The sequence below is a fragment of the Sander vitreus genome, chromosome 9 (assembly GCF_031162955.1).
Source record: "Sander vitreus isolate 19-12246 chromosome 9, sanVit1, whole genome shotgun sequence".
In the NCBI taxonomy this organism is placed as follows: domain Eukaryota; kingdom Metazoa; phylum Chordata; class Actinopteri; order Perciformes; family Percidae; genus Sander; species Sander vitreus.
The window spans coordinates 26922535-26939909 of record NC_135863.1 but is presented as its reverse complement, the minus strand read 5'-3'; the positions used below and the strand labels follow the sequence as shown (position 1 = coordinate 26939909).

The following is a 17375-nucleotide window of genomic DNA, read 5'->3' as shown; positions in this document are numbered from 1 at the left end:
AGATGCAGAGTGCAGCACAAACAAGAGTGTTTTCAGAAAGTGAGATCTTTTTTGTATCGATCCTTTTCACACTAGTATCGATACTCAAAACAAGACTGTACTATCGATACTTTGAGGATCAATTGGCCCACCTCTGATTCATACAACATCAGCAGAGAAGCAGAGGATTGCAGCACTAAGATTCATGTGCTTTAATGGGAGATGGACCCTATTGATCTAGTATCTATACTCAAAACAAGACCTAGTATTTTATTGATCCACCACAAATGTCTTGGCATCTGATAGTCCTACAAACTTGTGGGTGTATTACTCAGTAGACTTCAAGTAGACTTCCTCAAACATATTTCATTTTCCCACCAGTAACTAGCCTGACAAGCCAGACCCACATCAAGATGTTGGGTCTGGGAACTCACCGTTGGCAGGGCTCAATCCGAGGGGCGGGATAAATGGTTGTCTTTCAAATTCCCACTGCATGCAATAGGATAGCGCTACAACCAAGCAGAGCAACGAAGAAGGTAGCAGAGCTTTGATAGATTAAACTTTTGCCGTATCTGGTTGGCAAAACTCCGAACACATCTTCCTTTTTTAAGGACTTCAGTGCCATTCTTTGTTCTTTTCTCAAAGAAAAGCTTAACTCCAAGTGTTCTAGAGTCGCAGCCAAAGCCGATTCGAAAGACCGCTGTTCCCAGCAGCAGCAGCCATAAGCCTGCCCACCGACTCTATACACAATGCGATTGGCCCGGCCAGAGTTTGGTTTTTCCAGCTCGCAAGCCAACGGAGAGTTGCTAGACCCCCTGGCTTCAAATTACATTTGCTAGGGTGCATCTAGATTTCTAGGCTAACCAGTAAAGCTCCTTGCTTTTAAGTGCTCTTTAAGTGCTCTTTTTGGTTTTCCTCTTGTGATTTAAGCCAGTCATTTAATGTAATCTAAATGGAGACAGTTAACAGTTGACATTGACCGTTTTTTTCAGACTTTCCTCAAATGTTTTATTTTTGTCTTGATTATTGTGATTACTGAATAATTTTACTTTGTTTTAGAGCTTGCATGCCAAAGGTAATGAGCCAGTCTGTCGTGTTTCAATATAAATCCAACCTTTCCTTAACATTGCCCATGGTGTTTTATCAGCCTAAACTACACACAGAATGCAGGCGGAAAACCGTGATCTTCTTAATCAAATTGTTTATAGAGTGTGTTCCTCAAATCAAACTGTTCATCTGTTTTCTCCAGATTAAACTGCTAAGCAAGCTTTTATACACCAAATCAAACAAATCAAAGTTAGAGTCATTGCTGTTTTCTAAGTCATTTTTAATGTGTCTTCATTGACTTTTCAGTTGGCACTGGTTCAGTTCTGTACTACTAAGTGTCGAGACGGTTACAGGGCAAGCTAGAATATCCAAGCTGTGGCATCTCTTCCAAGAATAAATGAATGCTACAGCAGCATGGTGCATATCAGACTAGATGAATGCTGGAATAACAAGGAGTACACCTGACAGTGAACACCTGCCGATGATATTTAACCAAACACTGTGGGCTCTGCAGGAATCTGCAGATGACTTGTTTTTTCCCCCCGATTTTCATTCATGCAGAGCTAGATGTGACATTCAAAGGCATGTAAGAAATATATGGAAAACACATACACAAAGATATGCACATACCCATCCAAGAACCACACATACACTTCTTCTATCTTACTTAGTTTTTTACACATGTAAAAACACTGTCGGTTCTTCGTGAACGCCCACACACATACACAACTCACACCTACACACTGCCATGCATATTAATACATAACACACTACATAAGAGAATTGGGAATGATGGGTATGTATGAGAAGGCAGAGGCTTTGATTTGCTGTGGCTGTCTCAGCAGGCAGCATGCGACAGCACAGCAGTGATACAACACTACAAGGAAGAGTCAAATTAACAAGCTGAGGAAGGAGGAGGAGAGGGTGGAAAGAGGGAGACAACAAAGTCCAAACAATAAACTGAGAGGTGGGGAAAAGTCTGGGGAATGTTATACAGAGCCCTGGCAAACAGTGGAATTACATTTACCCTAAACAGCTCTTCCACTGGCAGCATTTCCACTGGGGAGCACTCCTGACAGCTCCTTGTGTCTTATTTCTCCATATAAAAAGGGAGGTGCTGTTGACATCACTGAGAACTAAACATGTTTTAAAGCTCTTAAAACACAAAGGGCCTGAAATGTAAAAAAAATAATTCAATCCAGGCAAAACAGGTGCGATGCAACCGCTTTTTAACAGTCACACAGAACAGCGGGAAATGTGCAATGTGCACAATGTGCACTTAGGTAATAATAAAATGGCCTACATTTCACCAAATTGTGGGGGAATGTAGTATGTGTGAAGTACAGCCCCACCCAAAATGACTGAGTCTCAGTGTACTGATTTCAAGTCTTCTTCTCTGTCTTGCCACCGGGAGACGCATTGATGCTTCCTTTAACACACAGTACAGCAAGTCTGTCTGATAAGCCAGGCCTTTAAACACCATCGCAGAATCGTCACATTGAAAAACAAATGTAATACGTTTGTAGTAGAGGACTTTTAAGAACATCTCCTTGTAGAAATGTGGCTGCATTTTGGAAAATATAATAATGGTGCAGCTTACTTTACTGCACTAATGGATCCAATTTCCATCTTATGACAGGGATGACTCATTTAAAGATTGATTCGGAGACAGGCAGCTGACTTGTGTTGGTGTTATGCAGATGTAAGGCTGTCTACAATTAGAACAAGGGTGGTATGATATGTTCTCATTCTTCCTCTACGAAACAAGTATGTGAATTTATCACTTTAGCACATTATGTTCATCACATGTGGAACATAATTTTGGGTGTAATACATTCACATTTGCACAAGGGGTAATGCAATATGTCACATGTTATGTATATAACTTCACATTTCAACATTTCTGTCAAAGGTTAAAAAACATGTACTTTATTTGTACGGATGGGGAAACTCATTAATGTAGGAATAAAGAGAAATATTTAGTAGTGGTAGTAGTAGTAGTAGTAGATACTAGTTGCTACGGCCTTATCATTAAGTAAGTCCTATTTAACTAAAAACATGTATTAGATCTTTAGCTTTACAGTAGTCTCGCTTTGCCAGACCTTCCTCTACAGCGCCACGAAGGAGGGTCTGGCTAGGTCACATAGCATTCTTGGATGGGAGAAAAACGTGCTCTGGTTTTTTGGCATTTCTTTAAACCAATCACAATCGTCATGGCCACTTTCTTTGTGTTGGCATTCTAAACTCCGGTGGATTCATGAGGACTATGGTTACCTGCTCCTCAGATCTCTGCAGGGTAAATCCAGACAGTTAGACAGCTAGACTATCTGTCCAATCTGAGTTTTCCGAGAGGGGGAAGACATGCAGGAAATTGTCACCAGTCGGACTCAAACCCTTGACCTTCTGTGTCGAGGCACACCTCTATACATGTGTGCCTGCTCTAGCAACTGAGCTAACCTGGCCACGAATGCCCTGCGTTTGAAAACAAATTGCGAAATCTTAGAAAATCAAGAAAGAAAACTTTAAAAATGTCGTAAAAAGTGACAAACGACGAAAAAGAAAAATTGATAACATTGACTTTAACCTCCCAAAACCCACATCCATGGTTTCCATTTATCCAAAAGTAGTCGGAGCACAAATTATGCAATTCCAAATGTAAAAAACTAAAATCATGTTTCATCGACAATTTCTGTTAAAATATACAGTCATACATGTAGGCAGTCTCTGGTAGTTGAGTAAAGTATGGTTGATATGAGTAATGAGGTGTCTTTTCACATCTTCTGTTCTTCTGAGCTGTATTAGCCCAGGGGACCTGAGAGCATTGCGATTGGTGAGAGAGCAGACAGCCAGCATCTCTCTCTCTCTCTCTCTCTCTCTCTCTCTCTCTTCCACATCACATCCCTTCACATACACGTTCCCACACTCTTACACATGCTCACACAGCAGTCCAGACATCTGCTGGGGCTCTACTGGGTCTTGCCACTGTGGTACTGGGACTCTTACAAGGACTAAAGATACTTCAGCGTTAATGACACATCCCTATCGGCCAGACAGGGCAGGAAAAACAGGAAGTGGGGACAAGACTGAGGGTCGGAGAGGTCATCCGTCTTGGGAGGGTGATTTAAATACAGTAGGAAAGAGTCACAGAGATACAGAGAGATATACCGTCCTCTGCCGAGGCCAAGGTACAGTAGGACATGTGAGTAAGTTTTAGGCATTGACCAGATTCCAAAGAGAATTGTACTTGAACTGAGCTGTGTTTTTTAATAGGGATTAGAGTTTGTTTACCACATCATATGTGGAGACTAATTTAATGTGAATTTCTAAATGTTGAAAGGTAGCTTGCACAGGTTTAACACAATCATATATTTCATTTTCTTTCTTTTTAGATGAGCGTTTTGGGGGGGGGGAATTTGTGTGCATATGGTGACAAAAAGTGTGTGAAATTCGATGTAGTATGCACACCAGGCGGCTAGATGGTAGTGTGAAGCACTGCCACACAACACCACCAAGTCCGCACGCCTGCGTAGAAGAACCTTCCTTCTACTTCTCTCCCTCTCCTCCTCCTCCTCTCTCCCTGTCCTTTCCCTAGTAGCACAAAACCAAAACATGACGAAGTGAACAACAAAAGCTGACAATTTTGTCTGGACAGACGAGGAGGTGGAGTTATTGCTCCAAAAAAACCTTAGACTACAATGCCACAAAGGAACAACAGGGCGTGGACTGGGAGTCCTGCCAGTCAAAATATAGAGACATATGGATCTATATAGTATCCTGTACCAGGAGGGACGTCATATCCACACGAGAAAGACGCTATCTGTAAAAGTCAGATATCATCAAAGCTGAAAGTCATCCGGACCAAGTATAAGCAGGCTGTGGATACCCAATGGTGGAGTGGCCATGGGCGAGTAATCACTCTATATTTTGATTTATGTAACGAAATATGCGGTGCCACCGTAAGCAGATCGGAGCAGACTTTTGTGTTTTTACCCCTTTAGACGGGAACGTGACGGTGGAGCGTTTTTAAGATTTCCACTCTGGAGGGTGGTTTCACTTTTTTTTGCGTTTTTAAGCCCCAAAAACGCCCTTGCCGTCTAAACAAAAGGCACGTCTGATTTCGTTTTCACCCGCGAGCGTCGTCGTGTAAACAGGGCCTTAAGCCCAGTTCAGACCATTCTGAAACCTGCCAGTTCACACCAATGCGATGAGACGATGTGTGTATCATCTCCATAGCGAAGATGGCTTTCAGTGACATCCTTAATTGAGGATTTCAAACAGGAATGTGGGTGAGCCGTATTGAGGCAGTTGAGACTGTGAGATAGATGCGTTTTTTTTGTACAAAAACACACTAAAAGACGGGAGAAATCCAAAAAAGCATAATAGGGGCTTTTATACGATTATGAAACTATAACTTTAAGATTATCTAATTATTTATTTAATGTTTTTATTAGATCATTAGATTAGATTATTATTTTTAAGCTATGTGGAGGCAATCCTAGACCGCTTTCCCGCCCCCTGAATATTGTACAGTCCCTTTAAAGTAATAAAATGAAGTATAAAGTTTAGCATAAGTATAGTTTATATATACTACTTTCTTAGGTAGGTAGAAATGGATTTTACAAATAAAAATACACTCACCAATGGCAGGGTTTCCTCCGGGGTTGAGAGTTACTCTGAAGGCTTGATGCCAGGTGTGGCGGTCAGGGGGAGCGTCACATGGATCAATGTAAAGCAGAACACCTCCGAAACCCAGCTCAGACAGTAGGGATAGCTAACAGGGATGAGAAAATGAGAAAATAGGGATATATATATAATATAACAAGACTAGGTCAAAATCTACTATGTGGCTCGACCATGTATAGTCAAAGCGCTAAATTGTGGCTAAATATATTTTATTAATAAATTCAGAACAGGATTAGAATGTATTCATATTTTAAACATAACTTAATTGTGTTTCTGTTTGCAAAAGGAAGTCTGTTTCTATAGAAGTCTATGGGGGAATGACCCTACTTCTCATTTGATTTATTACCTCAATAAACATTTTCATAATGAGTCCACGTTGTCACTTTTTTTCAACATTTGTGGCTTTTTTCAACCTTAGTGTCACTTTGTCCGACGTTTTTGTTGCTTTTTCCGATGTCTTTGTTGCTTTTTTTGACATTTTTGAAGTTTTTTTTTTTTTTAAATGTTCTGTATTTTAACTGTAGGAACACTTATAATTTCCGTTTTCAATTATGTGGCAATGAGCTGCCAGTACCTTGTCTGTTATTTTACAGATGGATGGAGTTAAGTAAAGCCTGGTGCGTCTCATTCAGAGGCTAAAGGGTGCCTTGTGCACCGAGATCAGACGCTGAGGGCCACTGACCAAGCTGCCGTATTTGACGAGTTGGGAGTGAGAATGGGTTTGTTTATTTACATGCATTTCTGGGTTAGAAAATCCAGCATTAGTTTACCACTCTGTGTGTGCGTCTTTGTAACAAATGAACATAAGTGTGAAAGCAATGATATTTCTGTGGTGGTTCTGCGCTGTACTTCTGTACTTCTCTTCTACCTGTCAGTCAAACAGTGTGTGTCAGTAGCCTACTGTGATGTTGTTTTGCTTAGATTTTCCCACTCCCAAGAAGAGGAGGTACATTTATTAATACGGAAGTGACTTCTTATTTATTATCTTTTTGAGGTACATATTTGTTCATATGAGCTATATCTTCCACATGATGAATAAAGGTTTTGCTGTGTTGCTGTTTATTTAGCCACCATTATTAGTAATCATTGGGAATAGTTGCTGGGTGGGAGGAAGTGTGCTGCAGCTGTCACAGTGCAGAGCAGTATTTCGTTGTTGTCCATGGGAAATAGTGTCCTTGTTTTTTATGAGCGTGGATGACTATTTTATTGAAGGTGTGACACAGACCACGGTCATTCTGCTCTCATCACAACTCTGTCCTTCTCTGGAAAACAGTGACAGTCACTGTCTTCCTCTACTTTGTGGAATATGCAGGTCATTAACTGCATATGGACCAAAAAAAAAACAACTGATAGACTTTGGGGTCAAAGGTGCTTGCAAATGATGGTTTCGAGTGGGGGGGGGGGGGGGGACGTAGCTAGGCGGAACGAGGGAGAGAATACCAGTGCTGTATTGAATAATTGGAGCCCAGACGCATTTTTGTAATTTTCTCAATTTCTGATCCTCTGAATAAAAAACATAAAGTTAGAAAAACAGTTTAAAGATCCAATTTTTTAATTTGTCAAGGCGGGAAAAAATGAAAAATTGGATATTTGTTTTTCCAAATGTCTGTTTGTGCTTAGAAAATTGAACTGATAAGCGTTACACTGACCCTTTTGCACACTAACTTTCATAAGAATGTGGTTATAGATGGCACATATGCACATGACTGACATTCACATGGACATGCAGAAAACCAAGAATCATCAGGAAAACAATATATGCATGAGTGTGGGAAGCATTGAAAATGTGGTTGGAACAATCTTCATGGAGGGTTCTGAGGGTCCTCCCTCAGAAAAATACAGAGCAGATGTCATTCCCTATATTCTGGTGGCTTTTATTTATTTTTTTAAATATGTTTATTGCATTTAGAAAAAAGTGCATAGAAAAATAATACAATTACAAAAAAACACATAACATAGCACATCAGAATTTGGTCAAATATGGTTGAAAATTAAAGTGGGACAATTATGGGACAATTATGGGATTGTAAATGATTCAAAACTGACCCCGAATTTGCCCTCAAGTATGTTCTTTCATTCATAAAATAACTTTACAGTGCGCGATGTGGTTGTACGTCAGTAGCCAACATATAATTACGCCCCCCTTCCATTTAGTGCGGACATTTCATGCCTTTCTGGTGGCTTTTAACAAGTGGTTTGATACTTTTATCTGGCTGTAACATGAGAAAAATGATGGATTCATTTTGTAATTTCACCCAGAGTAGGTGGTTGGTCCCAGATCAGAAAGAAACATTTCTTTACGCTTGCATGCAGTAGCAATTTCTGTAAAATGAATTACTTGTTGTTATCAAATCATTGAGTAAAGTGGAGAGGACAACTGTAGTCAAATTGCCTTATGCATTCTCCAATAAACTATTCCAATTATTTCTACTACTGCTAAGAATCACCAGGACCTGAGGCCGAGTCTCAAAAATTTTTGTTAGACAGTTATTTTGGTGGCACACATTTTAAAACTAATATCTTATAATTTATATATAATAAAAAGTGGATAGGACTTGTCCCACCCTCGTGAAATAGTTCCAACGCCCATTAATACATGTATTATAAATAACTGCTGGGATATGACAATATATTGAAATAACGTATCGTGAATCTATATTGTGATTCTTAAATTAGTTGGTTATTGGCAGTGTTGTAGTCAAGACCACCTAAACTGAGACCAAGTCATCACTGTGTATCGAAACCGAGACAAGACCAAGACTTTGAGGGGTTAAGACCAAGTCAAGACCAAGACCAAAGCAGGACGAGACCGAGACAACACCAAGACTTTGAGAGGTTGAGACTGAGTCAAGACCAAGACCAAGACAGGACGAGACCGAGTCAAGACCAAGACCAGACCAGTGTGAATCCCACACTGCATGACATGATAAAATATTTGATTGAGGAATGTATAGTCATTCCTCAAACTGATCTGAAGATCCACATTCCCATAAAGCTGTTCTCTCCCCGTTCTGTGTCCCTTTCCTCCCTTGCTTTGTCCCCACTGTGTCGGTGGTGTCTGTATGTGTGTTTGTCCCCATTGTGTTTGTGGTGTCTGCCTGTGTGTTGGCAGACTGTCTGAAAGTAGGTCAAGGGGCGTGGCTGCGAGCGATTCCACTGATTCTTACCTGCGCAGCTGCCTCTAATTCCACTATCCAACCTGGCAGTATTTATTCCTGGGCATGGCTCTCCACCGGCGCCAGATCGTTGTACCTACAAGTGCGGTAACCATAGGCTCCCAAGTTGCATTTAGTTTGCTCGTTTTGTCTTCTTGTCATTTTCTCGTGCTCTTGCTAACATCCTGTATTTTTCTCTGCTCAGACCTACATCTCTAAACCTGCTGCCGTGGCGTTCCGTGTCTCCAGCTCATTCAACTCCAGTTTTCCACTACCTCGTTTGGATTCCTGCAAAAACTTCTGGACATCCCGCTGCCCGTCCGCCTCAGCCCCTATCCAGTCCGGAGCCGACCTACTTAGTGTTTGCATTTCTTCGTTACTTGATGAACTGAACTTTCATTAAAATTATTTTTGTTTATCCTGAGTCCGTGGTTGTTTCTCTGTGTGCTGGGTTTGAACCATAGCCTAACACACAGAAAACCAATTAAGATTATTCTTCGTTCACCTCTTTCATTGCCATAACATACAGAATATACGCAACTAGCTAATATGTATAGTTAATATTCATTTTATTTTAAATGTTGTTTTGGAAATAAACTTATGTTTAGGTAGCCAAATTTTATTACTGAGGATTTGGCTGACATCTCCCAGACAGCCAGAGCTTCTTCTGCAAATTAACTTCCTTGGGAGAGCGTGTTGGGGGGGAACGGGGGTTAACGGTAACAGATTTCTAAGAAATAAGTCATGTTATTGGTTGCATTTGATGCAGGAAGTTTTACATCCAATCATAGCAATGATGTTAATGCATGAATCAGACGATTCATGCATTAACAATTGCAGGGATATTGCAGTGATATCCCTGCAATTGTGGTCTTGACCGGTCTTGAAATAAAATTCTGAGTCCTCTTCATCCGAGACCGAGACGAGAGAGTAACAATATGGTTGATCTTGATTACTACAACACTGGTTATTGGACCAAATGACTTAAGCTAACATGGTCGAAACCTGGTTCCATGTTTGTGTATCAAATATGAATCTAGCTCTATGCTAGCTATAACATTGGGCCTGCAGTCACCGTCACACACTCATTAGTGAGAGTACAAGGCTCATCAATCATTCTTCCCCATTCATATGTAAAGGGCGATCATTTCTCTCAGCTGCTGACACAGAGACATTAAGAAGCACACATGATCAAATTTGTCATAAACTGTGGGCGTGGAGGAAAAATGGGTCAGCAGTCTGTTGCTAGCAGGGCCCCATGTGGCAGGAGATGCAGTCTAATTAAATGGCTTTTTAAAAGTCTAACTGTATTAATGTAAGTGCAGGATGGTGACCTCTCTTTAAACATTTGCTCTCCCTTTTTTTTGGTAACCTCCATTTACTCCTGTTATGGCTCATTAGCATGTCATTTATAACTAAGTAGAGAAATGCTCGATGAATAAAGGACAGGAAACAGGAGCTTTCTTCTCAATTGAAGGACTGCATTTATCAAAGTACTGATAGTAAAATTTTTGACTTAAAGTGGCTATATGTAACTTTCAGTTTGTCTTAATTTCAGCGGCTCTTTTGGACAAAAGTGGTAGTGTTTTTAATCACACTTGCTGTCGTAAAGGTCTAGGAGACGGCGTTACGGAGAGGTCATATAGTTGCAATAAATGTTTTGCCCCGACACAAAATCATTCATTTACAATAAGAGAATACGTCACAGATGCATCGTTGCATTTCAAGTGTTGCATACAGTAACTTAGCCTACTTTGGATGTATTGTGAGCTAAACCGGGTATCACTGTCACTGTGTCACGAGCCAAAACATTAAGAGATTGTTGTAGCAACCAACATAGTAATAACTTATATAGCGGATTTCATAAAACCCAAGGACGCTTTACACAAGTACAGGGGGACAAGGGAAAAGAAAATAGTAGGCCAACACAAACACCGACTAAAAGGAATAAAACCTCCGAGCTAAATGGAAGGGGGACATAATTTAATGTTGGATACTGACGTACAACCACATTGCGCAATCTAAAGTTATTTTATGAATGAAATAGACATATTACATACCTGGGGGCCAATTCGGGGTCGGTTTTGAATCATTTACAATCCCGTAATTGTCTCCATCTATTTAAAGCCCGACAGAGTGTGACATGGATTTCGCCCGTTGTCTGTCACTTTTCCTTTTAGATTTTAGTTGTTCTTTGTTTAATATTCTTTTTTTTTGTGATGGTCCTGCCCCATTATCAGCCATAACTACTGTTATGCTGAAATCTGTGACCCTTCAAAATGTGTGCTCTGTAGCGCAGTCTACCTGTCGTAACCCATTTTGTGACTTTGCAGGAAAAATCGGACCTGGGCAAAGGCATTAATAAAAACTATATAAAAATAGTGTTCTTTTCACTGTTAGTCTTGTTTGCTGTTACAGGTCATTTATGATCATCAGAAGGAATATACCACAGTTTCAGAAACATTTAAAAGTTACATATAGTCACTTTAAGTAAAATAAATGTTAAAATTTGACAACTACTCAACAAGTACACTTAATTCTATAAAATGTTACCTAAGTACATTTAAGGGACTGAATGTAGCCTGTTACTACCCACCTCTAGTAATGGAGCTGTATGTCACTAAGTAGGAGTAAGTGATAAAGGCTTCTTATTCCCTTTCACCAAATAACTTTTTTACTTCTAAATTGGCTCTTTAGAACATTTTAAGTGTGTATAAGGTTGACAGAAATTCCAACTCCAGTTTCACTTGTAAGCTTTTCCTGGGGCTTTAGTCTGTGTTCATCAGTGGATGGAGTTTGTTCAGTTGTAATGGAGGTAGATCTGTTTAAATGTAGCAAAAGCTTATTCTTTACCTTGGAAATAATAGTTTGAATAACAAAACAATCCCAACTCAAGGTCTATTTACTAGCTTTCAACCATATGGCAATTCTTAGAAGTTTGATACATTACATAATATATATACATATATTATTATTATTATTATTATTATTATTATTATTATATACAGGCACTACATTTTAAATCAATTGTAACCTTTGGTAAGAACTGAAATATATTTTCATAGCCACATATATCATTTTAATATCAACAAATTATATATCTTTTGACACAGACACACAACTCAAGAAGAACTGGAGGTGAAGCTTTCACATTGTCTGGTAGAAAGAGGTTTTGCACTGGTCTTTGCATCTAAACCGCTGGTGTAAAAGGTTATCAATATTGTACAATGTAACATGGTATAATTCATTGTAAATAATTATTGTACAGTATCAAACCTACTTTGACTGTAGTACGATTGACATTTGGGTCAAGTAACATACATGGATACAACTGTGTCAGAAGCCAGTTTGAGTATACATTATCATTACTTAAAATTTAATCAAGTCCACATTAGGGTTGGGTACCGAAACCTGGTGCTGATATGGCACTGGTGCCTAAACGACCGGTATCTACCGGACCGAATAGCAACGCAGATTTTGGTGCCTCATTTCAGTGCCACCGAAATGCCTGCGCTGCTCTCTAATGCTCTGAAACGGACATTACAGGCAACAGAAGCATCGCTGCACGTGATGCTAGTTAACAATACACTTAGCAGCAGGTAACGTTAGCCTACCGTTAGCTAGCAGCTGGATTAAACACGGTTAAAATGCTGACAGCTAACGTTAAACGGTGCAAAGTGTGACTGCATTTCTGTAGAGGATTCCAACACCGGGACGTAACAGTCTGCAGCTGCCGTTGTCGGAAAAACAACACAGACAGTGCGTGTTCAGTCACCTTGCTAGCCTCGTGGTTATTTTAAAATACCCTTTTCCCATCTGGTGGTTGTTTTTGTCGTTTAACAGCAGTTTACTGGTGAAATAAGTTACTATTATAAGTTAATGTTATTACATTATTAAATCATTTAATTTTGACCATGTGGCCTTAGCAATAAACAAGCCGTTCTTTAATTGACGCTACCTAGCATAGTTTCACGAGCAGGGCCACACCTCAAACACGCCTCTTCCGGTATTCTTATGAATACCCACCTAGTCTATATCCTTGACGTTCCACTTCCGGGATTGCTGCGGTGCTGCAGGAAAATCCGCCAGATGCATGTATTTTCGCCAATTTCCGTTTTCTTCCGCTTTCTTTTTTGTTGGAATTTTAAACTCCGGTGGCTGCAGGGTTATTCCAGACAGCTAGCTAGACTATGTGTCCAATCTGAGTTTTCTCTCACACAACTATTGTCAGCGGCTCCATCCGGCCCTTAGCACCGACCAAGATGATTGTGATTGGTTTAAAGAAATGCCAATAAATCAAAGCACATTTTTCTCCCATCCCAGAATGCTGTGTGGAGTAGCCACACCCTCCTCTGCTCCGCAGCGTGTGGATGGTCTCGCAAAGCCAAAGACTAATACCCACCTAACCCTCTTCTCTCAGTCACTCGCGCATTCTGCCCCCCTCCCTCCCACACTCTTCTGTTCCTCTCCTTTCTCCTCTTCATTAGGTCCTAAGGGGGTCCATCGTGCCCAGGTGCTACGGAGGATTTCACTACCGAAGCCTCCCCACAACGCAGACAACGTGAAGTCTACAAGTAAAGTGATGACTACAAGCGACTTTATGTCTCGCATTAAAGCGACTTCATGCCTCACATTCCAATCAAATTTCATTATTAAATTGTTCAAAATGTATCTGGTTGATGGTGTGGTCCTTGCTAGTGAATATCACTGTCGTTTTGTGCTATTCGTTTTTATTTTATTTTATTTTTTTACTTTTTAGGCACCGGCGACTTTTTAAAAGAATCGCTTTAGCACGGGTATCGGAAAGAAACCCAAACGATACCCAACCCTAGTCCACATGGACTTTGTTTTCAGGTTTGTATAATTGCATTACTTTTAATTTAATGGAAATTAACTTGTAGGTAGATGTTTATGTTTAAATTAACTGGATTGGAATTCACATTTTCCCTGTCATCTTCTAATTGATAGGGAAACTGCTTTGAGCTGAATATGGCACATACCCAAGCAGAAACAGGCCTAATCAATCAATGCCTTGCTAATGTTTTTTTCTTATTAGGTCAGATGGATTCAGACATATTTGTGCGGATACAGGAATCAGGTATGATACATTTATTGTAAAAATAATAAGAATTAGTGATGCATGACTAGCCATATGAATTAGGCCCTGCTCAGTATAAAAAGTCCCTGTGCAGCAAGCTTTATTTAGTTTCTTCAAAGGGCAGTGAGCTATATCTGGATGCAAGCATATTAAAATACCAAAGATAATTTTGAAAGTTCAGTTTTAAACCCCCTCATTATAGGAAAATCATTTTTTGAGTCACACCTTGCACTTATTTTTAAAGATCAAAAGATCTCATTCCTCAGTCTGGGTGAATATATTTATTTCCTGCTGTAAGATTATAGTATCATGTAGATCTCAAGTACAGCATCAAATCTCATGTGTGATTCCCTTATCAGCAGAGCAGAGCAGTAGCAATTTGCAGAGATTTGATCGGTATTTGATTGGTATTTGATCTTACCTTGTACAGCAAAGGTGCTTGGCCAAGCTTGACCACAGCAATCTGGTTGGTGAGGTTCAGGCGGTCTTTGGCTCTCCGGAGGTCGTCCACGCTGGCGTACTGGACATCCACCACTTCCCCCTGGTGTGGAGAAACAGTACAGAGGCTCAGGCGGGTCAGCAGTTATTACATGTCCTTTAATCAAATGTTTCCCCAAAATGTTTGTGCATAATACGTCACCCATATGTTAGGTAACTTACCGGTATGTATTTATATGGCCCAATCAGCTGTGTGCTCTGTTTATAACCGTACTCTGCAATAGGGCAGCGTATTTAACCTTAATACTTTACAGCAGAGATCTTCAACAGGGGGTCATCAGAGTTGCTGCAGGGGGCCGCCAAATTATTGTTATATGGTTTAAATGTTTTTAAAACATGTCTGAAAATATCCATTAACATGAATCCAAAGCATTATTAGTAAAGATTTTTTTTTGTACACAGCATTGGGGGTCATCCCTATGTTCTCACAGCCCTATGTTCCCACGTTTCTAAGATTTTTCTTAAAATTAGGCCCCATGTTCCCATAGCCCTATTTGCCCACATTTGTAGGAGATTTTCAAAATGAGGTCTTGTGTTCCTACATTTCCCTTCGGTTTAAGCCCTATCCTCCCACAAGATATTTTGGAAGCAGGGTTAGGGTTAGGGTTACAAGGTTATAAGGTTACAAGTTACAAATTCATGAAAAAGGAAATGTGGGAGCATAAGGCCTAATTTTGGAAAAAAAATCTTAGAAATTTGGGAACATAGGGCTGTGGGAACATAGGTACGCTCCCCAACACTGATGATAGGGTTACATTTTAACATTAAATCATGATGTATAAATATTTGAATATGCCAACAATTTTTATTTTGAAAAGCTTAGTATTATATGCACCATAAAAAGGCATATCTAAAGACTTTAGGCCGCCCGACATGTTATTGTAGGTCCAGTTTAATATGCAACTACAGTTTATACAATATATGTAGTAGGGGGTCCTTGCTCCGTCTTTTTTTTAAAGCTAAGGGGTCCTTGGCCTAAAAAACGTTGAAGACCCCTGGTTTACTGACCAAAATGTTTTTGTAGCGTAAAGTGTCATATTTGTTTAACATTTAGTTAGAGCAGCTATTTCCAGCAGATATAAGCAAACTGTGTACTTCATTGTATTTAGCAAAGTGCATTGTTGTTGTTATGACAATATTAGTCTGATTGCCAGACCTTCCTCCACAGCGCTGTGGAGGAGGGTCTGGCTAGTCCACACAGCATTCTGGGATGGGAGAAAAACGTGCTCTGGTTTATTTGCATTTCTTTAAACCAATCACAATCGTCTTATCTGGCGCTAAGCACCAAATGGAGCCGTAGTGCCTTGTTTTGGTGGAACACGTGTACGTTCAAAAGTTGTTTTGGTCGTGCAAGAAAAAAATCAGATTGGACAGATATTCTAGCTAGCTGTCTCGATTTACACTGCAGAGATCTGATGAGCAGTTAACCATAGTACTCATAAATTCACCGGAGTTTAGAATGCCAACACAAAGAAAGCTGTAGGTAATGGACATCCAGCCGAAAAGAAGGACATCCGGCGGAATTTCTGGCTGCACCGGAGCAATCCCGGAAGTGAAACATCGTCAATATAGACTATGTTCTTCCTAAACTATTACTGATGCGCCTCTGGGGGAAGCTTTTTTACCAAACCACAAATATATAACAAATATAAAGATCATGTTTTTTGCAGGTGCGGCATGGAGCATAGGAAACTGTAGGACATGGCCTTGGCAGAGGTCTGCGCTCTCTGAGTTTTCTTCTAGTTCCTAATGTAGCCATTGTAATTAATAGCATGACACTAGACTAGAATCGGATTCCTTTACAGTACACTGGAATTACTTTGGTCAAGTGTGTGTTTCCATTTCTGTGTGTGTGTATATGTGAGCTTTGTGTGTATGTACGTGTCTTCCAAAATAAAGTGACCTAGAAGTTGTTGAGAAAAGTCAAAGCTTTACTTTTTAGTATCGCTCTCCCTCTCTCTGTCTCTCTCTCTCACTCCATCTCTCTCTCTCTGTTTATCTCTCTCTCTCACCCCTCTCTCACTCTCTCTTCCCCTCCCTACTCCCTCACTGCATCACCTGGACCTGATTCATTTTTCATGTGGCCAGGGGGCGAGTGTAACACGATGCTGGAGTGGAGAGAAAGCGAGGGAGAGTACGAGATAGTGCCTGAATGTGTGTGTGTGTGTGTGAGAGGAGAGAGAGAGCACATATTTTGCATCAGAGGAGCCCAGGAGAGGAGAGCACGAAAGATTTATCACTCCTGCCTGCATTTGCATCATAAAAGTCCTCCATTTAAACCGCAGACCAAGACGCAACAAATTGAAATATAGGAGAATCTCTATACGCACTTCGATGGTGCTGCTTCAACTAGATCTATCTCTCTTTCATCTTCCCCGTTTTTCTCCTTTCGTTTCATCCCGACGAGGTAATGAAATTAACAGTGTAAGTGGCCTCTGTCTGGCTGAAGCTGTGAGCATCATTCTCCTGTTGAGATGATGAATAATTCCCCTCAACCCAGCCAGGCATTCACACAAGAGTTTGGTTGACTTTTTGAAGGATGATAAGGGGAGAAATATGTCTTGGATTTTTACAGTATAATGAATATGAAATGTATCTTCCACAATTGTATTCTGGTGCATAATGGCATTATGGGGGATTAAAACTCTCCATTAAAAGCCATGCTGAGGAAATGCTTTAATGTGAATAAGCATCCTTATAAGGGGAGGGAAGTTTCTTTAAAGGCTTAACAAAATGACACTCCTGAAGCTGATGAATAAAGTTAATCCACACCCTGATCATAACAGAAAAACACCAAATTGACCAGGGCCTGTTTTGATCAACTGTCTCAAAGAAAAATTAATCTATTTTTTGTCCTACTTTTAGGACTCGAAGTAAAAGCATTTGATAAATTTCCTTAAATGAGGAAATGACTC

The 17375-nt window shown here is 40.1% G+C and overlaps 1 protein-coding gene across 1 annotated transcript in view; it reads right to left on the bottom strand.

Moving 5' to 3' along the window:
- LOC144523968 (inactive N-acetylated-alpha-linked acidic dipeptidase-like protein 2) overlaps window positions 1-17375 on the bottom strand; it is a 196854-nt gene that overhangs the window by 83485 nt on the left and 95994 nt on the right. Inside the window, exons 4-5 of the mRNA XM_078259939.1 lie at window positions 14384-14503; window positions 5665-5797 (exon numbers count right to left, since the gene is read on the bottom strand). Of these exons, the coding sequence (XP_078116065.1) occupies window positions 5665-5797; window positions 14384-14503 (253 nt within the window). The remainder of the gene's footprint in view (window positions 1-5664; window positions 5798-14383; window positions 14504-17375) is intronic.